General features: G+C 36.2%; 3 protein-coding genes across 4 annotated transcripts; 2 read left to right on the top strand and 1 right to left on the bottom strand.

Moving 5' to 3' along the window:
* LOC18783095 (shikimate O-hydroxycinnamoyltransferase) lies at positions 2,632–4,427 on the top strand. Its single transcript, XM_007214804.2, has 2 exons — positions 2,632–3,229; positions 3,344–4,427. Exons 1-2 carry the CDS (start codon positions 2,798–2,800, stop codon positions 4,259–4,261), a joined length of 1,350 nt encoding a protein of 449 aa, XP_007214866.1. The 5' UTR covers positions 2,632–2,797; the 3' UTR covers positions 4,262–4,427.
* LOC18781592 lies at positions 9,990–15,983 on the bottom strand. Of its 2 annotated transcripts, XM_020561050.1 has the most exons (6): positions 14,434–15,983; positions 12,443–12,493; positions 11,830–11,892; positions 11,669–11,737; positions 10,741–10,848; positions 9,990–10,631 (listed from the first exon to the last, which is right to left on the bottom strand). In XM_020561050.1, exons 1-6 carry the CDS (start codon positions 14,803–14,805, stop codon positions 10,344–10,346), a joined length of 951 nt encoding a protein of 316 aa, XP_020416639.1. In that variant the 5' UTR covers positions 14,806–15,983; the 3' UTR covers positions 9,990–10,343. The 2 variants fall into 2 exon arrangements, with proteins under 2 accessions (XP_020416639.1, XP_020416640.1); XM_020561051.1 differs by lacking the exon at positions 10,741–10,848 and having other exon boundaries at positions 14,434–15,972.
* LOC18783985 lies at positions 21,188–26,647 on the top strand. The gene is made up of 5 exons (XM_007217170.2): positions 21,188–22,253; positions 23,348–23,430; positions 23,693–23,804; positions 25,320–25,372; positions 26,169–26,647. Exons 1-5 carry the CDS (start codon positions 21,314–21,316, stop codon positions 26,346–26,348), a joined length of 1,368 nt encoding a protein of 455 aa, XP_007217232.1. The 5' UTR covers positions 21,188–21,313; the 3' UTR covers positions 26,349–26,647.

Consider the following 26,742-nt stretch of genomic DNA (forward strand, 5'->3'; position numbering starts at 1 on the left):
GTTTGGTATTTGGATCAAACAATTACTGTGACAATCGAGTGTTAGTTGGATTAGCCCAAGTTTTTGGTGTGCTCTTAAGTGGTCTTAAGTTTAAACCCCCATAGTAATATTAGCAATTTAATCAAACGTAACATTAGCAATATCATTGGGTTTTCCATATCTTCAGAGAAGTCATGTGAGTCATGTTTTATATATAGACGACAAAAATAATCTCATGTTTAGGATTTTGAATACTAAAATTTGTTTGGCATTATTCATTTACTCTTGTACTAAAAAAAAGTTAATTGCACTAGTAGAAAATGGCTCTATAGACATAAAAAGAAATAGTTTCTAAGATAGAGAATAAGGCAGGACGAACTTATTTTATTTATTTATCAATAAATTATTAGAAAAATTTCAACAATATAATCAAAGACATCAACACGCACTAAAAAAAAAATCAGCAATAGTCACCTTTTTTTTCGTGACTTTTGAAAGCATTGGTCACCTTTATTGGTGACTAAAAGCTTTAGTAACGATGCCACTACAAATTTTGAGTTGGTGAGATTTGTGACCGTTACTATTGGTCTTTGTCACTATTAATAAAGAAAGTGACAAACAATATGCTGACTTTTCAGCTACCTTTACATTTATATTTTATTATTATTTTCATCTTTAATTAGTTTAATAATTTTCTGAATTATATATGTTTTAAATAATTACAATTTCCTTTTGATATTCTTTAATGGCATAATAACAGTAATTTCTTTTTTTTTTTAATGATAAGATAATAATAATAATTCCTTGGTAATGCACTTCATATGTAAAAGAGGCCTCTAATATTATTATTTAATTAAATATAAATATTCAATTGATACATAATGGCAATTAAGTAGTACAATATTTTCCTAATGATAAAAAAGAATTGTACAATCCTATACAAACAATAATACATACACACCTAAGAAGACCTATAGCTAGTACTTACTAATCCAAGCAATTGAAGTGTCCTCCATCCTTGTAATTGAAGTGTCCATCATCCCTGTAAGTAAATCGAAATGACAAAGAAAGAAAAAAAACAGTATATCAGTGTCTTTTAAAGAGGTCCTCTATTGATATTATGTCACTGATTATAAATCTCCGTACCTAATTTTTGCAATGAGTCCCACATTTTCGTAAAATCCAATACACATTAAAGTATTCTATTAATGAAATACATCCGTGCCTAATGCATTCCCTAGGCACTGAAGATCAGTGCCTACTGACTTCTATAGTAGAAAAAAAAAAAAAAAAATTTGATGCCTTTTGTCTCGTGCATGCATAGACGCCTTTTTTCACTCCTGAGAAAGTGACTTTTACAAATAAAGATTGAAACACAAATTTCATACATTAGCGATTACTTGCGCTACATTTCTGGGACACTTACAATTACGAGAAACTACGAGAAATTTATAATTCCAACTTTGATTACAGAGAAAATTACTTGCAAATGAAATGATCCTTCTTACTCCGTAATGATATTGCATTCTCCCATCCCTTCCCTACGAGTGTGCAAGCTCGTGGTCTGGCTATAGTAGCCCTCTTTTTACCTGCTAACCAGTGGAATCATCAATCAAGCCACTCTAGAAAATGACAAACAAGGCAAACAAATTGTGCAGATGCAAATATAACAATAGTTTTTGAAACCCACATATTGGGACAAACCTACAGCATTGCATCATTTTTAGACTAATTAATTCTTTGTTGTCAGTCTAGTATCAAAAGCAGCTGGAGAGCAAATGCCATTAAAGAAAAATCCTTTACCTTTGCCAATATCTTCAATATCAAATACTTTAACTGGGCATATTGCCACAGGTTTCTCAGCAACCTGATCTTCAGTATCTTCCAATAGTGCAACCTAGCAAGAAATCAAAAAAATTTAGTAAGTATTGTTGTTAGTAGGCACATGCTTAGTTTTAGTTAGGTTGTAGTCAGTTAGTTAATCTCACCCTCAGAGTATAAACTCTATGGTTACTTGTAATAATTTAGTCAGACAGATAGAAACCAATTTGTTAAAATTGATGAGTTGTTGGGACCTTGGTTGATTTCCAGTGGACATGTGACATCGCATGTTTGGATTTTAAGTAGCTGGAGTTTGTTGTATACTAGTGAAGAGCATGAAGATCTCCTACGTGGAAAGAAGAAGGTTTATGGCTTTTTGAAGGCTTAGAAAAATGATTTTGTATTTTGTAATTCCAGTAACATCATTAATTCGATCCACCTATTTTGGTTGAGTTAGTTGGATGCATAAATATTATAGGAACACATCATTAATTCAATGCAATGATTTTGGTTGAGTTAGTTGGATGCATTATTTTTTCCAAAATTGAATATCTAAGCATAGGGTTTAGGGTATTTATTATTTCAGTTTGTGGTTGTGAAAGTAACTGGGATATTGAATGTTGGTGTTGACATTGGACAAGCCTTTAACACAAGTGGGTTTTGAAGTCGCGTCCAGAATAAAAGTTGAGCCCTGCAGACCAACACAATTAGAAACATCTTTGTGTCAACACTTTGCTCACTCAGTATATATATAACATTTGTTAAACATATATTATACATATAAAAAAAATCGGAGCCCTGTGCGGTGGATCCACTTGCATACCTGAGGGCCACCTCTGCTAACGACTATTGGCACGCATGTTTCTCTGAGAACTCTAAGCCGTTGTAACCACAAGAAAGCCAAGAGGGCCTCATTTTCTTTCCATATTATAAAAGGAAAAGAAGAGTGTGATCCTCTTAAAACCCAAAGAAAAAAGAAGTAGAAAAAGGTGAAGAGATGGGGAAGAAGGTGACAGTTAGCATAAGGGATTCGAGCATGGTGAAGCCAGCCGAGGAGTCGACGCCTCGGGGCTCCCTATGGCTCTCCAACTTGGACCTAGTGTTTCCGCCCTTTCACACGCCCAGTGTTTACTTTTACAGACCAAGCTGTGGTCATGAGCACAATTTCTTCCACCCGGAAGCTCTCAAGCAGGCGCTCATCAAGGCCCTCGTGCCCTTCTACCCTATGGCCGGCCGCCTCAAGCTCAACGACCAGGATGGCCGTTTGGAGGTTGATTGCAATGCGGAGGGAGTGCTCTTTGTTGTAGCGGAGAGCTTCTCTACTGTCGATGATTTCGGCGATTTTGCACCCTCTCCCAATTTCCTTCCACTCATCCCCCCCATTGATTATGCTGCGGGCATATCCGCATATCCCATTTTGGTGTTACAGGTAAGTAGATCAAACGCCCATTTAAGTTTAAGTTTTAAGCGAAGTAGATGTTGGAAACCCTCAGCCACCCAATGAATATTTATGTGAAGTTTAGACACCATTTGACAAATGCAGGTGACCTACTTCAAATGTGGTGGAGTGTCACTTGGTGTTGCAATCGAACACCGCATTGCAGATGGAGTTTCTGCTCTCCATTTTGTAAATACATGGTCTAGGATTGCTCGTGGGGATCTCTCAAATATTAAACCACCCTTTATGGACAGGACATTACTTCGTGCCCGTGACCCGCCTGAGCCTGAATTCCCCCACACCGAATACCATCCTTTTCCAGAAATGAAATCAGTTTCTAATGAGCATCTGCAAACCACAAGTAATATTACTACGTCCCTTTTTAGATTCACGCAGGAGCAGCTCAGTCTCTTGAAAGCCAAGTCTAAGGAAAAGGGAGACGGCCAGAATACTAGTACAACCAACTATACAACATTTGAGATGTTGGCATGTCATATTTGGAGATGTGTTTGCAAGGCACGTAAACTTCCGGATGATCAAGACACCAAGCTATTCATTCCAATAGATGGACGGAATAGATTGCGACCCCCACTCCCACCTGGTTTCTTCGGCAATGTCCTTTTCAGAACCACACCAATAGCTGCAGCAGGAGATCTCCAATCGAAACCAACATGGTATGCCGCAAGCTGTGTTCACAGTGCTTTGGTGCGGAGGGACGATGATTACCTTCGATCAGTCCTTGACTATCTTGAGCTTCATCTTCCTTGTAATCAGAAACTTGTTACGGGGGTTCCAACGATTCAGTGCCCAAATCTTTCGATAAACAGTTGGATCAAGCTGCCGATTCACGATGCTGATTTTGGTTGGGGTCGACCAATTTTCATGGGGCCTGGCCGGCCATTTGTGTTGGACGGGAGGTGTATGTTGTTACCAAGTACAACTAATGATGGGAGTATATCAATTATCCTTGGTCTGCAATCTGAGCACATGAAATTATTTTCCAAATTGTTGTATGACATATAATTAGGTCTTTAAGGTTGTTCAAATTTGAATTTGTGTATTAATTTGTGCACGTTGTTTCACTGAGTATTGCAAAACTTTGTTTCAAAATTCATCGACATGCATATTGGTGCATGTGCGGTGGCTCTGTTTCTCATGAAATAAAAAGAATATTGAATTCTTATTATGATGAGTTTATGAAATGTTGTCATTCTGTTTTCACATAACTTTGGTGAGAGAAATGAAGTTGTTATGCTCGCATGTTGCGTTTGCTTTAAAATATTAAATTCCCTCTCTCGAGCTTTTAAAAAGAAGTTCACTTTAATTAAATTAAACAAAGAATAAAGTCTCTCTAAAGCTTTCAATTTTAATATAGGGGACAATCCTAAGGCTTTGAATTTCACAAAGATTCGATCTTTTCCCCTCCTAATTAAGGGATTAAGAAGTGGATGAGATTAAGGGTTAATCGTTTTATTAGTCTTTAAATTTTGACTCGATTTGCATTTGAGTATTTTAATTTTTAAAATAGTTCCTGTGGTTTAGTTTCTTTTGGACAAATGGTCATGCCGTCAATTTTGTTAACTTTTTTTGTTAAATGCAGAGGCAAAATGATATTTTTATATTTAAAAAAATTATATCTTTAAAATAACAATAAAAGAAAATCCAATAAAAAACCAACCAAAAAAAAACAGAAAAATTAAGTTCTGAGTAGAAATCCGAATAGAGGGGGAGAGAGTTTAATTTTAATTTTTTAGTTTTTTTAATTTTTTATTCATATTTTAATCAATTTTGATACAAAAATACCATTTAACCTTTGCGCTTAACAGAAAAGTTAACAAAATTGAACCATTTGTCCTAACGAAACTAAAGTTAAAGGAGCACGGGAACTATTTTGAAAATTAGAGTACTCAAATACAAATCGAATCTAAATTCAGGAACTAATATAACGATTAACCCATTAAATTAATGAACAAATTCGAAATCTGGAAGACGATAAGGCAACTCTCATCTATGGCAAAAGATGCATCCACTCCATCTCTTAAATTAATGCCACTGCTTTGTCAACTTGATGGATGATGCCTAGATTTCCAGCACTAAATCAAATCTGCTACTTTGTTTTACAAAATAAAAAACAAAAAATTAGATTATTTGAACTTTGAGCACAGCCAGAGATAAAAAAGAACAGGCCTTAGTTCAAATCTTCAATAGCCTCCATGGCCACCCTCTTCATCAAAACACAATACCCATCTCACTCTTTGCCCAAAACTTTCGATATCCATTTCACCCATGCACTGAAACTATCACTCCCTTGAGGTGGGATGGGGATGACGAAGAGGGATGGGAGGTGCTGTGGCAGGACGGAAGGAGAGGAGTGATGGACATGGTTTCGGCGGGGACAGGCGGAGGGGCGGGCGGGGGTGGGGAGGGGTTGGGAATCGGAGAACTCGACGGAGTGCGGCTATGCTTCTGGTTTTTTTTTGTATTTTTTTGTATTTAGTTTTTGTTTAAGGTAGACTACAGTAAACTCCCCAACTTATAGGGTCATTTACGAGTTCATATTCGATTTTAGGGACATTTACGAATACATACTCAACGTCGCGGAAAATCTATAACTTGTCCACTCCGTTAACGAAACTGTTAGTGAATCTATTAAATGCTGACGTGTCAAAAATAGGATTTTTTTTTTTATGACATGAACTTCCATGTGGACCAAAAAGTAATAAAAAATTTTATTTTACTGTTTATATTATTTAAAAACCTCTCTCTCTCTGTGAACCCAGAACCAGAACGGCAAATCGATGTATCGCTCCTAATCGAGCTCGAACTCTAGAGCGGCATCAGGTTGAGGCGACGGCGAGGAGGATGAACGTGTGAGATGTCGTCGGCGCGTGATAAAGGGTAGAGGGCCGGAGAGGAGGTGGCGAACATCGTAGCGTGAGTTCACGAACGAGGCGCTGGCGTCGTCGTCGAAGAACAGAGCATGGCGGCCCACCACCTCTAGATCCATTTCTTCACGACCATCGTATTGGGTCGGAATTTGAGACAGAGCACAGAGAGAGAGGAGATGGGATTAGGATTTAGGAACCAAAAGAAATCCTAATTGTTATTTTCTCAAGGGTTGGGATTCGACAAAGGACAAGGTGGACCTATTTTGACTCTCTCTTTATGTTTTGTTGTTGTTTGATCTGGGCGGATACGGGTGACAAATCTGATCTAGTTGCTGCTTGCCCATTGTTGGGCTTGTTGATCTGGGCGCAGTCATCATCTCCTTACAGCACCACCAACGCACCTCTGACCCCCTTCTCTCACTCTTGTTCTCTCTCTCTCTCTCACCGCCTAAAAAAAAATTCACAAGTCAATACAGAAGATCCAATAAATGCAAGTTTAAATCTGAAAAAAGCTTCAACAAAAAACGACTACTCTTCATTAAACATCAACAAAAAAGCTGGGGGTGGAACTAAAGTGATTGCGAAGGGAGATGAGAAAGAGTGGCTTGGCAGGGGATTAGAATATAAGATGGCTTTGGAAAATGAAAACATACAGAGAAACAAAAACAAAATATACTATCGAGAGAGAGAAATCTGGGTGGTGGGCGAGAAGAAATTGGGTCGGGGGAAAAAAATCTGGGGTGGGGGGGAAGAAATTGGGAGGAAGGGGGAAGAAATTGGGAGGAAGAGAATTGGGTAGGGTTTTAATTTTTTTTTTTAAATTTAAATTTAATATGTTTAAGTTTTTAAAATAAAATTTTTATTAATTTTTGGTCTGCGTGGAAGTCCATGTCATAAAAATAAAAATAAAAAGGTCACACTTTTGACACGTCAACATTTAATAGATTCACTAACAGTTTAGCTAACAGAAGGGGCAAGTTGCAGGTTTTCCGCGTTGTTGAGTATGTACTTGTAAATGTCCTCAAAATCGGATATGCACTCGTAAATGACCCTATAGGTTGGGGAGTTTACTGTAGTTAACCCTTTTGTTTAATTATATAAATTTTCTTAAGAATTGGTTGGTTAGTAGGTAGGTCTCACAGTAGACATATCAGCATTTAACGATTGACCATACGGTCAACTTACAGAAGGATGAAATTGGACAATATTGCAAACATAAGAGTGTAAATTGATAAAATTGATATTCCGGGGTCCATATTAAAAACCACTCCAAACTTACAGAGTATCTTTTGTCGTTAGTCCTAAAATTAATTTATTAATAATAAAAAAATTTATATTTTATATTTTTAATTTATCTAAAAGGACGCACTCTAGAGATTTATTGTTTTCTGACTTTAGAAAACCCAAGACCGGCCCTGATCACTTCGATAAACAGTTGCATTGGCACCTTTTCAAAAAATCCACAAACGACCACCATTGTCCATTGGTCTCTGATAGGGTTGTAAACAAATCTGAAAAGTTGTCACTTCTATTTCGAAAAGGGCATCCATTCCTTGGGCTCATTACCAGAAATCTCCAAAAGTTGGGCCATTATAATAACACAATGGTCATGTTTTTACCCAATGAACTAATAATTCTTAACCCAATGGTGTTTACTAATTTATATTCAAATAAGAAATTTAATATTAAATTTCTCAAAAAAAAATTCGAACCAAACCATCCGCATTTGTTTAGTTTGGAGGGTTTGAAGAGAGAGAGCAAACCCAAGATAGATAAATTGAAACCCAGAATCGAGCAATACAAGATAGAACAAGAGGCCCAAACCATTAACCCTTCCCTGGATGGCATTAGCAAATCCTTGAGGCCTGGTTATATTACCAAAAGTGGAATTAAATATCAAATGCTTCAGGACAAAAAGAGAAAAGTCAAAGTTTCAATTTTCTGCCAAACCAGAACTTGTCTGGATTGGTTCCCTTCCTCCAGCGTTTGTCATTTCTTCTTCCAAACACTCTAGCAAATTTCCACAAAATTTCTTCTGCATGATTGAAAATATTACCATAAGAATTTTATTTTGAAAAGAAAAAAGGAAGAGAGAACATAGGGGGGGTGATCCCCTAAATATATACACATCCTCACCTGATCAAATTACTCATTAATTACAATCAAGCATGTCCATGAGAGAGAGAGAGAGAGAGAGAGAGAGAGAGAGAGAGAGAGAGAGAGAGAGAGAGTAGTTACACTAATTGCAACTACAATCAAAATCAATGTACTTATGATGGGTGTTCTGATACTATATATGTAGCCACCCATAAGTGTTAATTCATACCTACTCTTGTTCTCCTCTCTGAGGATTTTGGTTTTGGTAAGCTTATTGCAAATCATACATTTATAAATAGCTGATCTAAGACCTTAACTATCCATTAGGTTTTCAAGATTTCAAGCAAAAAAGGAAAAGACTATATTCAACAAAGACAAGAAACAAAATTATACACTGTTGAAACCAGAATGACTTATTTATCTTACAATCAATTTTCATTTGAAAGGATTTTTTTTTAATTTAGGATCTTTCCTATTGACATTATCGATAATATACTAAACTTACACACACTACATGGATATTAGGACTCAAACCATGGACCTTTTCTAGAAGGAGCAATCGCTCCAAACTACTAGTGAATCATTTGCATTTGAAAGGTAGTTTTAGTTTGACCAATTTAAGTTGATTTAATAGTAATCTCTTGGTGGATGTCTGAATGAAGTGACCATGCTTATGTCTCCTGGATAGTTCAAATGTATTTTGTGACCATTATATAATTAATTAGGCAACCATGTGGTTACTGATTTTCTGAAGTCAACGCTCTTTTTTTTTGTCATTTTCTTTTTCAAAAGTTTAACATTTCCTTCTCTTTTTTTTTCTTTTTTCTTTTTTCTGAAATTTCTAAGTACAGAAGTACTGAATAGTTATTAGTTTAGTGTTATTTTTCTTCGTATATTACGAGCTTATTTATTGAAATACCTTATGTGGTTTTCAAATAGTCTCAATTTACCCATGACGTTTCAAATGACTCAATTTCTCCCTAAACTTCCATTATGTGACCAAAGTTACCTCATTCTGTTAGTTTTCAAATAAAAATCGTTAAATCAGTTGATGTGAATTATTTTTATAAAAATTCAAAATTCAAAATAAATATAAAAAATGATTGAAATTATTTAAAATAGATATGAAAAATTTATCTTTTTTTTTATTCCTCAATCATAAGTTCCCACCACCTTCTCCCTCACCCCCCAACCAACCCCAGCAACCCTTCCTCCTCTTTCTCTCCCTCTCCTTCTTCTCCTTTCAACATCATCAAACCCTAACCAACAATTGACCCTGTCTCTATCCTCCCAATTCTCTCTCTTTCTTTGGCAACCATCGAGGGAGACCTGAACTACCATAGATGCGAAATATGAAGTCAATTTTGTGATTGTGTTTGTGGGTTTTGTGCCTTTTGACAAGTGGAGAGAGAGAGAGAGAGAGAGAGAGAGAGAAGGTAGAAGGCGGGGTGGGTTTTGGTGGGGCTAGTTGAGATGAGGGAGAAGGTGATGAGGGCTCATGATTACAGAGAAAAAATAAGGAGACATTTTATCTTTATTTTTAAAATCATTTCAAGTATTTTTTATATTTAATTTAGATTTTTTAATTTTTAATAGTTCAATTTACCAAAATGCTCAGGTGACTTCAGTTGATTTAACAATTTTTATCTGAAAACTAACGAAATGAGACAACCTTGATCACAGAATGAAAGTTTAAGGGGGTGATTCGAGTCATTTGAGGCATTTCAACAAATAAGCCTATATCATGGAGTAATTACACCATGCAGTCAACAGTTCAATATATTTTTAATAAACTAAAAGAGGAAAAAGGATGAGGGTTCCCAAAGAACTTCAGACAAACATAGAAACCTGAACAAGGGAAGAATGTATTAACTAAAGGGTTAGGATCTCTACACTACCCTCAGTTCTTTCGTGTATGAAAAAACAAATTAATGTCCGCATTCACTTCCAGAAGCGATCAAGGTAACTCGTTTTTTTATACTTACACTTTCAGTCTGTCAACCTAAAATACAGTTAGGAACTTAGGAGCAAGGAGTTAAATCTTATTCAGCTAAATACCGCTGATGATCTTTATGCCACATAATTAGAGCAACTGAATTTTTGTATACGTTTGAATCTGCTCAGCTTGTTCGGTATAAAACCTCGGAGCTAGGGTCATCTCCAAATGGTAGATTTAAATCAGGTAGCGAAAAGGCAGCATCCTGGCTCCCAGCCTCTTCTACCTTGCAAGAAACATTTGGTGGACAGGAGCTTTGGGAAGCGCCAAGATTACTGCAATGAACAATTGTTGGCATGATTTTTGTAGGGACACCAACTGCATTTACTTGCTCAAGTTGGTACGAAATGGATTCACCAGGCACAACAGAAGTTGTAGCTTTCATCGTTGTCAGGGGCAACTGCAAATCAAGCTGTAATTGAACATAAAACCACTATTAAAATCCATGTCATACCTGTCTATAATACATTCTTATTTAAGTAGCTGATAATCACAAAAATATAGACGGTAAAATCCCATACACATAGTTGAATGCAGGAAGCATCCTTAGTGGAGGAAACTAGAGAACCAGGAGTAGGCCACTGTTGAAATGAAAGTGACCTTGAAGTCTTGAGACAACGTGTAATCATCTGTGATGCATACCATAGTGTGCCCATTATGTATTAGAAGACCATATATGACATTCCCTTCCCAAGCATAAAAAATTTAACCCTCAAGAAAAGATGAAGCACTGCATCATGCAGCAGGCTGGTTCAAAACATATACATAGTGTCCACATGCATATATTCCGAGACTGAGGTGGACTTCCTACTTAAGCACATTTTCTGAAAGTTCTAATGAGGGATGAGAACATTTCTGCACTGATGTTGAGATGTTCTGATACTTGATTTGTACCAAGATCGCAACTCTAAGCAGATGGAACTACAAGTCTACAACTTTCAACACACGCCCTTAAACGATGCAACAAAGGCCCCAATGCAGACGTCAATCACTCATCCGAGACGACTAAAAGTTCTAGAATCATCTAAAACAGAGAAATCTTCCCGAGAGGAAAGAAAATCAGCACATTTGAGGCATACAAATTATCCTACAAGCAAAGTTGATTTTCTAATCCAATAAAGAACTTATAAACAGCTTTTGATGTGCAAGCATCAAATCTTCACAAAAATAGCTAGGAAGCCATTATTTTATAATAGCTAGAATCTCTCCTAGCTAGAATCTCTCCAATCCAATAATATCTTTTAGTTTTAGAATAAAGAAATCAAAGGTCGGTCACATGAAAATTCATGAAACTTTAAGTTTTAGAATAAAGCCATTATTTGCAAACAAAACTGAATCCGTTATCAGGTTTCAAACTGCAAGTTTCATGAAAATTCAAATATATCCAAGTTCGATTTAAATGCATACATATAACATAAAGAGTCTAGAGAGTAGTAGCAGCATGTTCACCTTTATTTTTCTCAAGCTTTCATTTGTGGCCTTCTGTTTTTCAACAGTGAGGTGTAGTGTTGCCAGTTGCTGCTCAAGGGATGTATTAAAGAAATCAATATTCAGAAATCTCCACTGAGACGTATTATGAAATAAAAAGGGAGAATGAATTAAAGACATACATTTTTCAAGTTTCGTCTTTCCTTCAACAGAAAACTCTCCTCCTCTTTTAGTTCAGCAAGCGTCTGCACGAAGCCATGAGAAATTATTACTACACTATGAGATATGAATCTAACAAGTATTCCACTCACCACCACAAACAAACCAAAGAAAGAACATGGGAGATGCATAGCCTTAAAATACTTCTTCATCAAGCAAATGGCAAGATGATGGCATTACTGGTTTTCATATATTTGACCCCAAAGTTAGTTTTACAGATGAAATCAAGTATTAGTTTTTCTGCTTCATTCATATGTTGCTAACTAATGTCGAGATAAGTACTCCCATTTAATTTTTCGAAAACACATTTCACCGGCAGACATTAGAATTAGGCTAGTTGTATCGTTCATTACTTAACTAGACCTCCCATTTATTCCAAGGGTATTTACGCAGTAAATGAAAGAGATCCCAAGTTTAAGCCCTATCAAGGACACTTCTACCGAACTTTCTTGTGATCTGCTCAGCAAAGATATTCTCTATGTTCTATGCACTCTCCACACAAAAAATTAATTGTGGTATAGGACATAAACGTTCCATGAATATCTTCTTCGGCACAATACATAATGGTATATTTACCTTCTTCTTTCTTGGTCTCTTGAAGATGGCTGCTTCACTTCTAACAGCAACCTACACAACCCAATTAATCACCAAATCATTTTTCAGCAAGTTGTACAGTAAAAAAAAACAAAAAAATAAATACAAATGACAGCTTGCCGGCTCAACGGATATAGGAAAGGCCCCCGAACAACTTGGAAGAGAAAAATATAAATCACTTTGCATCCATGCCACAATAAATCCATAAATTCTCAACGCTCCAAGGCCTCAAAATTTCAAAAGGGTCTCTCATAACTTTCTCGTGACAATGTGCGTTTCACTTATGCATTCAAATCGTGACCATTTCAAATTGGCAGCCCACAAATAGTGTGAAGCTCCATTATCTTCTTTTCTTTTTTCTTTTTTCCCTTTTTTTTAGCAATTAAGCTCTCAGTTTTCAACCGCAATGCATAATGCAACCTACCCCAAAATAAAATTACAAAAAAATACAACCAAAAAAAAAGTCTTGAGGGCCCTACGTTTGTTGAAAAGTTTATGAGTTTGGCAGGCACCAAAAGAGCAAGCAAGTCAGGTTATAACAATTTGGGGGGCCAATGTGGCCTTCCCACCCAAGAGACACTTCTTCTACAGTGAATCTCTCAATTTGATACCCAAAAAGAAAGCACTTTGTCCCATTGAAATTTTTTTCAACCCTCAACTCTGAACCCACCCATATATTATTTTATCTCTTCTTGGACCCCACCAAAACATTGAAAAGGTTAACATGCCAGGCTGTCACATAAGATAGAGTAACAGCCTGATCAAAAATAACTTTTTACCCATTTGACTGTTCCCGTTGGATCCAAGCTTTGACCTCGTCTTTCCATAAAAAGAAGTGACTTGCCGATCAAGCTGTCACGCAAATACGGTAACAGACAAATATTTTTTTCTTGTCGTATTTTAATAATACACCCTCTCCCTGCCTGCCTATGGTTTCTGGCGTAAAAACAACGTCGCAGGACGGGGACTCGATTTGGTTGGCCTTTTACCATGCGCCTGCAGGAACGCCAAACTGTGGCCGACCGTACCCAATCATTCCCCCTCCTCACTGCACAACTACTCCTCTACCAGCACCACACCAAACCACACGTAGACCTATTTTTTGCCACGAAGACACGCCACCGATAAAGGAGGTGACAATGTTTTTTTCTCTTCCTAAATGCCCTCGAACTTTAAGTACGGTTTGACTTTTGCAGGGTCGTTTACGTCATTTCGCGAAAAACTTAAGCTGCCAAATGCCAGTTGGGGGTATCGTTGTTGACTCCGACACAAAGGAGTTGGGAGCTGGGGAGTGTTGGTGCTGCACGGTTTCTGGGGTTGGCCGAGGATTTGTGAAATGACGAAAATGGTCCTAACCAGAAGGGTATTTTGGGGTTTTCAGCGGAATAAGCGTGACAAGAGCGGAAAGGAAATGAATGAGAGAAGAAAAAAAACGTGAAAAGTGTCATTGAGTTCTCTGACTCTATGCGTTGAATGGAAGTCACCGATTTTCTCTTGAAAATTAAAAAATTCTAGAAAAAGAGAAAAAGAGAAAAAGAGAAAGTCATCGTACTCGTAAAGAGGAGGGCATTTCGGTCCACACGATGTTGACAATGGTAAAACGACAACGTCCAGTCCAAAGGACCGGCGGGTCTAGAAACCGGTCGGGCGTTCGAAAATGAACGAATTGGCCTGGGCGGTCACGAGACATCCCCATGCACATAGGGGCATAATGGTCAATAGAAAAAAGGACCAGTTGGAAGCCCTCTCTCCAACCAGATTGCAAAAAAAAGAGACTCTGACAGGTGCCCAAAGCCAGACAATCTATCCTATCTGACTCCTGAACCACCCCAGGTAAATACCCCACCTTCCCAGGGGTACTTTCGTCAATTAAGATAGATAGGTAAAAAAAATTTGAAAAAAATAAAAAGAAAAGCCACCGAATCAAAACCCGGCCCGACCCGAATGAATGACAGAGACAGAGACACACAGACCTTAGATCTCGCGGCATCGGTCGGCTTGGGGGGCCTGCTGGACTCTTCGGAGCCGTCGAGGGCGCCGCCGCTAACCGAAGTGGCGCCGCTCCAGGAGAGCGGCGTGGTGGGGCTGGCTCTGGCGGCGCTCGACTCGCCCTTCTTCTTATCCTTACCCTCAACGACGACGAGGTCGCTGGCATGGTGATGACGTGGCACGTTCTTGGAGCGGCGCTGCCTAACGCTCCACCGCAGAGACGGAAGGTCACGGCTTGTCTTGGACGGCCGCGGCGGCTCGGCGTGCCTGAGGAGGAGAAGAACGTCGACGACCGCCGCCTCGTCGTTCATGGCCAGGTTGACCCAGCCGTCGTCGTCAGTAGCAGCAGCAGCCATAGTGTCGTCAGTGTCGTTTTTATCTTTTTTCCTTGTTTTTGCACAGAGAGAGAGAGAGGGGAAGAAGAGGGTGGCCAGAGAAAATCTCTCCTTTTTATTTAGGTGAGTTTTGTGTTGTGTTGTTGTGTGTGTGCAGAGAGAGAGAGACAGAGACAGAGAGAGAAGAAGAGGAAAGAAAGAATAATGAGGGGAGGCTTTTATATGTGGTGGATTTGCTTTGTTTTGTTGGTTGCTTGCTTGCTTTCTTTTTTCTTGTGTTTCTCAACAAACAACTCTTCCACTTCCTTCCTCCCTCCTCTTTTGTGTGGATTTTTCCCTTTTCTTTTTTCTTTTTCTATTTCCGATCTTTTCTTCTCATTTTCTGTGGGCCACCACACTGTAAACACGTGGCAGTGTTGGACCAAGCTCGCGTGGCTTTTCCCCTTTTTCTTTTTTTGTTTTGTTTTGTTTTTTGGTTATAGGTTTTTGATGGATGACACTAATTTATTTATAGACAGGGTTTATAGGTGTAGATTGGTTCAGAGATGTGAGCTGGACGCGCTCACAAGGTAGGTGAGTGAGTGAGTGAGTGAAAGAGAGAGAACATGGAGAATTGGGGCAGATGTGGAAGATGGTGATGTTTGTCAGTTAATGATGCGGCACGTTTCGCTTAGGATACGGTGGCCATTTCTTTTTCTTTTTTTGTTTCATTTTCCTATTATTTTTTTATTTTTTTATTTTTTTATTTTTTGGGTATATGGTTATAGTAGGAAATGGAAAAGAGAAGCTAGAACCCTAGTTTATTTGGCTGGTTTTATTTTATAATTTAGTTTTGGAAAGGGCAGTACGGCGTTAGACTTGCCCTTTTTTTCATTATTTGTATAATATTTGGAGTTTGCGACAAGGCAGCGTCAACCTTGCCATCTGTAATTACTTGAATATTTCGTGTATGTCATCTTCCTTCGTATCTTGTCTAATAAAAATAAGGGCAAACTCAATAGTGGAGGCTCTAAATATGGTGGATAGAATTTTTTTTAGAGTTCCAACGAAATATACGAAACCTTAAAAATATCTTTTCCATAATAATAGTAGCTTCTATACTTACGCTCTAAATTTTGCTTACCACTTCCATTTCTTAGTTTCTTTTTATGACAATATGACTTCAACATGGAAAATAAAATAATTGAACATATTATCAACTTAACGTCGGCAGTTATCTAATACTCGATACTCATCATCTTAATTCATAGTATGTTGGTCATCTTAGATTCTTAATCAACGCCGTCATGGTGCTAACCGTGCATCTTTTGGTGTGCCATCTTCATTGATATATCATCGAGTAATCATCAATAAAGCTTCGAAACATTATTATTTGCTATAAGTTACACCCAATAAATATAAGGGCTTTATTACATTCATATGTCAGCTTTTGGTTTTTATCACATTATTATCTATACACGAAATTACTTTAAATGAACATGACAAAAATTAGACAAAATAGAGGACCCATGCGAAGGAAGAGGGAACTGCTTCCTCTTCTTTCACTTCAAATTTCTCTACTTCTTCAAGCATTGTAAACTCCTTTTATTATATTAGTCATCACTACCTGATCAATATACATACATCTTCAAATCCACTTTGGTGTTCTTCTACATCTCAATCTCACTCACACTTCGACTCCACCCTTTGAACTTCTTATCCTTCGCTCTCTGCAAAATAAATTTAGGTCAACAGACCACACACAGGAGTGTTGACCAAAGGCTAATTAGTTAAAGGGTTCTCGAAAGATGCAGCAAATACTGGACTTACCTCAAATGCGAGTTATGCTTGTCTTTATATAGTCTCCTTGCTTGGCTAGGGTTTGTAGAATAATTTCATATTTAATTGGGATTATTCTTACCCAAAAATAGGTGATAAGATTAATCGAGGAGATTTGGTGGAAATCCTCATCCTTAATTCGGGGAGATATCTCTATCTTAAATCAAAGATAATTACCTAATTAAATAGGATTTAATTAAAAAAAATTAATTGACCTAAGGAATATTTCCTTTTTAGAGTGTCACATTTCTATTGGTTGTTGAAACAATCACTCCTCTAGGGTTACATTGACCGTTGGTGTTACACATGTCAACAAAATTCTTTCTTCCAAATGGTGTACATAAATTTTTCTAAGATAGTATTATGATGTAATTAATGAGCGTATAATGCAATTGTGATGAATATGAATACAACAGTTGTGATCGCACTTCCAATGCTGATGGAAATTTGAATACATGGTGCGATCACACAAATGCCACGACTGAAAATTAATGTGCTTTCCAAATGACAAAAAGAGAAGAAGAAAACAAAAAAGTGCAAAAGAGAGGGAAAACCATTTGGTGCGTATACTTGGCATGTTATGAAAAGATCTTTCTGGTAGGTAATAATTGATTGCAATCATGCATTTTTCTCATTCAAGTGGATATGATTCAATTTAATGAAACCTAACAACAGATCATGGTAGAATACGTGTTAATGGCACATAGCAAGTCCTCAAAAACTTGGTAGTTCGAGCGTAACTCTCTGTTATCTAATCAGTTGGTGATGAGGGGCAACTTTGAGGGAGTGCAAACTCAGGGCAGAGGGCCCCAATTTCAAGAGGCCCTTAAATTTTACCGTTGTTTCAATCAATGTCTAAAATATCGATAGTTTAAAAATACGAAAATTTTGATGAAAATATCGAGATATTATTGATATCAATAAAAATTGAATTAAAGCCACGAAATTGTAAGAAAAACTTGAAATTTTTTATTGAAACTTTGGAGGATATTTATTCAGTCAATTATCTATTAGTTTATCACAAAAAATTGGAAGGAAATGCATTGCATGATGGGTTAACTTATTTAAGTTATAGCGAGCTGACAAACACTGTGAGTGTAGAAAATATGTAGTAATTAACGAAATAAATTTAAACATACCATAATCATTTATATGTAATGATTTACTACAATATTTTACACTTTATACATTGCGTGGTAAGATACATAAGTGACTTAATATCACATAGAGTTTTTATGAGGTTCAAATTTTTGTACTATCTTCATCATCTCTATGTGTAGAGTAAGTTTATTGTGGAGAGTAATCATCAAATGATAAACCCCCAAAATAGTTTTGCATGTAATTGTTCAAAACAAAACAATATAAATATACATATTTTAGCATATTATCATAAAAACATAAGCAACATGGTGGTTAAAGCATTGAAGGAGTGAAATGGCAAGGGTTTGAATCCCCTTTGTGTGTGCGTGCTTTGTGTTTTTTTTTTCTTTTCATTTTTTCCATTACATCGATATTTTCGATATTATACCGATATTTTGACAAAATATTGTTGAAGTGTGAGCGAAATTATCGATATCGATATTATCGATATACGATATGTGTATGAATACATTCCAAAATATCCGTGACCCGAAGAAACGATAATATCCTTGATATTTTGTCGATATTATCGATATTTTATACTATGGTTTCAATGTGTATATACAGTCCTCTTCTATTGAGGAATCCCTCAAATAATTTTATTTGAAGAACACCCTTTAGGGTATCTTATGAATTTTTTTTCTAATGATTCAAACCATTTATTTTTTAAAGTCTACATTCATAAATCATCCTTGCAAAAAATTAGAAAAATGGGAAACCATTTCTATATCCAATTGTATCCTACAATCAATGAACACAGTGCTTCAAGAAAGTACTAAAATTTCAATAACACAATTGAGTGGTCAAATGATATCGGATTCAAGTGATTTTTTGTAGAGATGATTCTTGAATGAGTATCTACGAAATAGACGGTTTAAATTAGTGAAATACAATACAGAGTGGGCCATACAAGGGTGTCCATCAAATAAGCTTATTTGAGGGATCCCTTAACTAAAGCTCCCTGTATACGCTAGCGGATCATGAATTTTTTAGGCTTCTCATCCAGATCCAGTATGTCCTCGAAACATATGGACAAACCATCTTCGACCTCTTCCTTGGAAAAAGTATCAAACTCCTCCATCTCACCAACGTGGGACCAAAGTATCTCTTGCTGAAAGAGAAAATGGACACTACTAAGCCCGTTTGAGCTTACCACAAGCCATAACAGCCACTATCAAGGATTAACCTCACCATGCAAAATGCGTAGAACTTTACTTCAGACTTGAGTGAAGGTACTTGAGGTCAACAATTTTCCCCATAGGCATAATCATAGTTAGCAATTTGCTTTGTCTTTGTGGAACCATAGTTAAGTTCATGGACACGTGTCAAATGTTGAGAAGGTTAGTGAGTGTACACGTTAGGTTAAAATGATGAGCAAACATGCAGTCCCAAAAAATACCCACCATTTCCATTAAGTTGGTCCCACATAATATATTAATATTATTAAAACTAGCTTGGCACACGCTCAAGCGTGTGCCAATTAGGTTTTCATTTTATTTTTTTATTTTTATAGTAGTAATTGAATTTAACACTAAGAAAGAGAAAATAGGAACCATATTCTCTTTTTAAAATTTTTTAAAATTTAAATAGTTTTAATTTACTATATTACCTTCATTTAATCAGTATGTTCATTTCTGAATATTTTCTTTAACTAAGGGAATATTTTAGTTTTTTAAATATTTTACCATTTTTTGTCTTTGCTTATATATATATATATGAATATATTCTTCAACTAAGGACATATTTTGGTATTTTGTATATATATACATATATATATATGTGAATATATTCTTCAACTAAGGACATATTTTGGTATTATATATATATAGTCCCGATCTCTTGGATCACAGGAGTCCAAGAGATTGTGGTCACCCACCGTTGGATATTAATCCAATGGTTCAAATTTTTTTTTTTTAAAAAATGAGTGCAAGAGTGAGTGAATCGTTAAATTTACATCCAACGATGAGTGACCACAAATCTCTTGGACTACAGGGGCCCAAGAGATCAGGACTATACTCTTGGACTCCTGTGGTCCAAGAGATTAGGACTGTATATATATATATAACATATAAGGAGCTGTTGTCATAGGTTTAGTATTTATTTTTTTGGCTCACAAATAAGAAAGCTTCATTGGTTAGAGGATATCTTTTGTATGCCATTGTCTTTTATTGGTAAATTATAATTAATAATTTGATGAATCATGGTATTTTGATTTTAAGCTCTTTGTTGAATTAGTTGTTTAACAATTCTTTTTTAATATTTAAAAAAAAAACATATGTTGATGAGTTTTAGTTTTGCATAAAGCTCCTAAAATCTCAGGATAGTGATGGTCATCGATCAGGTGCTATTAATACTAGTCTCTCCAAATAAGCTTTTGCACTTGCGAGAGGCTTTTAAAATTTTTTTTTAAATTTTAAAATTAAAATTAAAATTTATTTTAGAATTAAAAAGGATAATGAGTAGTTGTGTTCTATAAAAATAGGATCTATTATTTTATTTTTCTTTTAATTTTCATTTTTTTAATATGAAATGAAAAGTGTGAATTTACCATATTATCCTCATTTAATTAATGATTTTAAATTTTAATGTTTGCATTAAACAACGGCATTTTCTGATATTTTGAATGTTTTATTATTCTCTGCCTTTTACTGTATATATAGATAATTTTTCTTCCATGTAGTTTTTATACAGTTTCACATTTCTCTCTACACTTTCAATTGCATCGAATTATGTATCTTTGTTACACTCATTTGCCCAACTTGCATATTTGCCAAGAGAATTGTAATCCATAGTAAAGACCAATATTGAAAAGTAGCTAAAGTTTGGATGTCAAACACTTTAGCCAAGTTTAAGAAAATGTTGATAGAGTTTTGTCCTTAACGTATTTACATATTTCTAGAGTGCTACTAAACGAACCTTAAAATTAACTGAGTATACCCTATTATAAAAGTATATATTGAATTATTGATTTACTCTAATATAAAATGACCAAAAAGGATTTATGGAATTGTGAAACAAATATAATTTTAATAAGTACACCCTACTAACCATATTCAACCCTAATCAAGAGATTGCTTGTCTTATTGTGTTTTTATCGAAAGATGTGGTGATTGCAAGAAATTGGAATTGCAAAAAAAATGTCAATAGTTTTAATATAAGCATAAATCCATATGAAAAGTCAAAGATTTATAAATACTATTAAAAAAATCAAGCTGAAAATCAACTATAAAATAATGCTTCAAGTATTAGGGTGTACCAAAGATATTTTTGGTAATTTCATAGGGTGTACTTAATTAATTTTACATTTTAATTAAAATATTAGAGTATACTTAAATCATAAGGTGTACTCTGTTAATTTTAGAATTCGTGTAACAACACTATATTTCTATCATCATTAACAAAATTTGCAGATTCGATTAATCTATATACAACCTAAAGACCACTTCCATGAAGCCAAACCCGGTCCAACCTCAAAAGAACCCGGTTCCTAAAACCCAATTATCATCTAAACCCCCACATTTCTTCTCCACGGTCGTCTTCCCCAAAATTCCAAAACCTAAGGCCATCAACCATGACTCTCCAACTGAGAGCCAGACACCGAACTCTAACAAAACCACCTCTCACTCACCTCTTCTCCACCACCACCTCCTCAGACCCATCCGACCCAAAAGACCCAAAAGACCCAACAGACCCAAATCCCCAATCTCACTCTTCCTCGCTCACATCCTATTTCAGCGATGTCAAAGCCAGCCTCAAACAACAACAACAACAACCACAACAACAGAGGAGACCCATTTCTCAAAATCCCTCATTTTCGAACCATCCTCTGTCCAGGACCTCCGGAGCGGCTTCCTTGGAAGAAATCCGCAAAAACCTCTCGGAGTTTCGGCGGCGATCCGCTGTGCCGGAACCCACAGACTCAAACTCTGCACCTTCACAGCAATCTTCAACAGCTCAAGGTTCTACACAGCAAGTCTCTTTTCAAGAGCTTTATAACAGAAATGTGCTTGGCAAGTCTGAGGACCCCAATGCCGATAAGGGTGGGAAGCTCTCTTTCAATGCGATCCGAGAGAGCTTGAAGAAGATAAAGTCGAATACCAATGTGCAAAGTGATAGGAAGAGTGTGGACCCTATGTCCTTATCGGCATTTACCAATAGTTTGAAGCTCAAGCCGAATGTGATCGGTGGGACTGACACTTTGCCGATGTCGATTTTTGGGAAGGAGAAGATAAAGGGGAGAAATGAAGAAGAGGGCTCGTATGCAATGAAAACAGATTTTGTGAAGTTGTATGACCATGCAGAGCTGGGGGAGAAGTTGAGGAGGTTGAGGCCGGAGGCCAAGGGGGACAGCTGGTTTTCATTGAAGGAGTTAAATGAGAGGTTGATGAAGTTGAGGGAGATGGAAGAGATGGAGACTCAGGCGGCTATGAGCGGCGTTTCGTTTAGGGATTTGAGGGATAGCTTGGTGAAATTGAAGATTTCGGATGAGGAGAAGGTGAAGAAAACTTCGAGTAAGTAAGCAGTTTTGTGCTGTTTTTGTTGAGTTTATGTTAAATTTTTTATGTTATGAATGATATGTTTGTAGAGTTAAACAGTTCGGTTGTTTACTGAGAAAATGTAGTCGATGAAATAGGATGAAAATTGAGACCAAAAGTAAACAAGTTCCTTCTTAGAACAGTTGATAAGGTAAGATGGAGAAGATGCAAAGTGAGTCTGTTGAGCAAATAGTTATGTTTGTTCGTCAGAAGAATGTTTACATTTGTGTTTTCTCTTTGTGAAATTAAGGGAAAGAGGAGAGTTTATGACTTTGCACTTTGACATTGAGGGTTTTTAGTGAGGTTTTCATTTTGAACTTCTATGAGAAGCCCTTCCATTTGTTGTTAAAACCCCTTCTAATTTATAGACAATTATGAGAAGGCCTAGAAGTAGCGATTATATTTTTGTTCTTCTTGTTGCACAATTTTGAATATTTGCTGATTGAAGATTTCAATATTTGCTTGCTGAAAAATTGTGGAGATGGAAAAGGAAGCAGTGTTAAAACTCAAGTTTTAACATAGTTTTTACCCAATAGAGATTATGAGAAGGTGCAAAATTCATTTACTGAATAACTCTTGTGCTACTTCCTATATAGGAGCCATATCTCTATACTGCTAGAGAGATATTAACTTCCAAACTTGAATTTTACGACAATTCAGGCTATATATATATTTTATTATAAAAGCTTACAGAAGTTATAAGTTTAATGTTTGTCTTGAATTTACCAACTAAACATTTTGATTTGTGTAGAAAGTTAGATATGCGACAGATTAGTTATCTTCCCTAAGTGGAATATATACGCTCCTTTTCCCAGTTTAGATTAAACTTTGAAAATATGGCCTAGGCATCTAACATAAATTAGCTCGAGTTCTATCTTGTGGGATTATATTCTGGTTTCTTTCAAAGAAAACTCCTGGGTTCATCACAAGAAGGGAATTATCAAATTTGAGTTTGTTGGTTTGTACTTTTATTTACAAGTATATTATAAACAAAACTTTACGTTGATTGAGCTCGATTGGTTTTATTTGCTAGGTATCCTGCAATTTATTAATTGATTTTATTGTTGCAGTCCAGAGGCTTGATATCTTGGGCCAGTTCGGCCGAACTCCTAGCTTTATGCTGCAACCTCCCAAGGAACACTTGGTTGAAAAGGCAAGTATATCTTTTCTGTTAACTTTATGCATCATTTGGGAATTTTCACAAGATTCATGATTTAAGACGCTAAATTACCCATGCCCCACCATTTTCTATGTTGTCCTCCTCTCTGTCAAGAGTATGTGTTCTTCTCATATAAATTTTGCTTTGCACTTATAGATGCTTGAGTTGTTGTAACTCTCTCATGAAGTAATACTAATTTTGTTAATGTTGATCAGTAGTTTGGTGGCTAATATGTGTAATGAAATATTTGATGCAGTATTTCCATCCAGATAACATGTCTTCTGCAGAAAAACTGAAAATTGAGCTTGCCAAAGTTAGAGAAGAATTTAAAATGTCAGAGTCCGATTGTGGTTCTGCACGAGTTCAAGGTATAGGTTATGATTTTGGTTTCATTACACTTTTTTTATTTGTATGCATTTTAATGATTTTATTTTCCATTATAAAGTGTTCTTTGCCTTTGGCACGCACATTTTACTGATCGTTTAATTGGGCAGAAATTTAATTCCACTTTTCGTCTATTTCTTTCAGTTGCCTTGCAAACAGTCTTTTAATCTACTTTCATCGATAACATTTACGAGGGCTGTTTAATTGTTATTTATTATTTTTTCGTAGTTTCTTTTCTATATTATATTCTTCATTGTTATACCTTTCATGCTGTTGGAAGAGAAGACAAGGGTGAGAAAGGTTATACTCTGGAAAAGGATGTTCAAACCTATAATATAAATTGACATTGGTTTATAGTGCAGAGTTGTGTCGGCCAAGTCCTTTTAATGGGTGATAACCCCTTTTTACTTTGTTTTCAGTTAGTTATTATGATAATTACAGATCAAGAACTATAAAGAAACATATTCTAGGAAACTTTTAGTGGTGTTATTTATCAATATAGCTAACCATAGAGTAATCGAGGAATAGAAAAAAATGAAAAAGATTGCGTTTTCCGAACTTTTAAGTAGTGAAGATTTAAAATTTCTGGAGATGTGCTTAGATGGTCTGTGGGTTCAATAAGGGTGTTTGAAGTTTGTAGTTTCTACAGCAATGTTAAAGGTTCTCGTGAGTACCATTTGGTGAACTAGAGTACTGCTTAAGCGGACTTTCTTTCTTTGTTTGGTCTTTGTTGTAGGGTAGAATCCTCACCTTTGATGATTTCAGGAAGCGGGGGATCATCTTAGTTAAAATATTTTGTATGTTAAAAAATGCCAAGGAATCAGTTGACCACCTTTTGCTATACTACAGGTGGCTTAAGAGTTGTGGTCTACTTTCCTCTATTATTAGGAGGTTCAGTTGGTTATATCCGGTTCATTGAATGATTTCCTGCGGCGAAGGGGATATAGAGCTAGTAGAGTTTAGTGATTGTTGGTGGAAGGCTCCCTTGTGTATATGAAGGGAAAGAAACAGTAGATGTTTTGAGAATATGGTTCCAATTGGGGGTCCTTAAGCATTCCAAGCTGCAGACCCAAATTGTCTTTTTCACTTACATAAGGGCCTCTATAATCTATTTTGATGCTCTTCTGGTGTTTTGGAGCAACCTTATACTGTAGTTCTGTAGGAATTAACGTTGTTAAGGTCTCCATTGAAGTTTGAACTTGATATTTGATCTTGTTCTTCTTGATTTTTTGTGTGAATAAAATTGTCTTGCTTATTAAAAAAAAGGGAAAAAAAAAAGAACAAGGTGGAACAGGGAATTTGATTTTTGGCAGGAAACTGAGTTAAAACAAAGAATCCAAAAACCGAATTAAAAGAGAAAAAAAAATTCCTGCCCCACTCCCCTTTCTGGGGAAAAATAAAGGGTTCAATGTGCTGAAATTAGCACGGCCATAGCATGTCTCCTTCTGATACTTGCTTTGAAGGTTTATTAACCGTATGTTTTCCTGATTGTTCTGCAGTGGCACAGCTCACAACCAAGATCAAACATCTATCTTCAGTTTTACACAAAAAGGTGACAATGGAACTAATAATCTCTTCCTGTTTCATGCTTTTGTTTTCATACTTCAAATATTGTTGGTCATGCTACTATTCCAGGTAGTAGTTTAACTCTTCCTTGTTTTTTGTGCACAATTGACATGGTACAGCTCCACTTGTGGGTTTTGAGATAGCTTTGTGAAGTCTTAATAGTCCCAAGTAATTAGAGATAAAATTAACGGAGGGGCATGTTCATTGGATTAAACACAATGTTAGCTTACCCTAGCTGTTACTGGTGAAGGTTCACCTTGAAAACGAACATTGGCACTAGTTGTGTGCAAGTACTGAGGTGCTGGTGTATTTGTATTTGCACTTCATAATTTTCTGGTGATTATGTTTACCAAAAGCCAGATTGTCCTTGTGAACATTATTGCATTGTTGATTGAGAATACACCTCAAAGAGTGAGATCCCATATATCTCTGCAAGAAGGACATGCATACACATATGCCACCCACCGATCACTCTTTTGCTGTTATTCTTCTCCTGTTACACTTTTTATTTACGTCAAGTAGTAAACTTTGAACCACACTGACGCATAAATACTCAGGCTTACTTGATACATGTGGTTTGTGAGTGATTGCACCCAAATTTACTTAAGGCCTTGTACTCGTTAAGGCCATGGAGTTTTCCTTTGTTAACGAAAAGAAAAAAAAGCAATATGCTGATGTTGACTTGTTAAGCATATGTGCATTACATGGGTCTATTTAACATTTTAATTTAGTCACAGGTTTCTATTACTCTACGTAACAGTTTGTTTATTTATTTTTTGTAGGATAAGCATTCCCGTAAGGGTCTTCAAGCGATGTTGCAGAGAAGGAAGAGGTTATTGAAGTATCTTCGAAAAACTGACTGGGATTCTTACTGCTTTGTTCTCTCTAAACTTGGTCTCCGGGACAAGCCAGAGTTTCTCTCTAAACTTGGTCTCCGGTACAAGACAGATAACAAAACTTGACCAGTCGACATTGTTTGTCTGTTTCTTCAGCATTTTGATTTGTATCTGGTCAGCTATAACTTTTTTCAATTTTGTAGGGAAGAAAAGTGAAATTGAAGGCCCATACTAGTTTCATTTCGTTTTTCTTTTTCACTTGTTTTGAATAAGTATGTTGCTATTCTGTTCTTCTACTAAGACATGTTTGACTAACTTTTCGAGTTATACAACATCCGACTAACACAAGCATTGCTGTATTTGGTTCCAATGGGTTGCGTTAGTAAAGACTTATCAGTTGTAAATTCATCTTTACAGTTCATTTCTTTTTGTTTGTTACTAAAACCCAAATCGAATTCTTGTTTCTGGTCTTCTCAATGGTTTAATCCACTTTTTGGGAAGAATTCGGAATTGTAGTTTT

Source organism: Prunus persica, chromosome G3 (genome assembly GCF_000346465.2).
Source record: "Prunus persica cultivar Lovell chromosome G3, Prunus_persica_NCBIv2, whole genome shotgun sequence".
Taxonomy (NCBI): Eukaryota; Viridiplantae; Streptophyta; class Magnoliopsida; order Rosales; family Rosaceae; genus Prunus; species Prunus persica.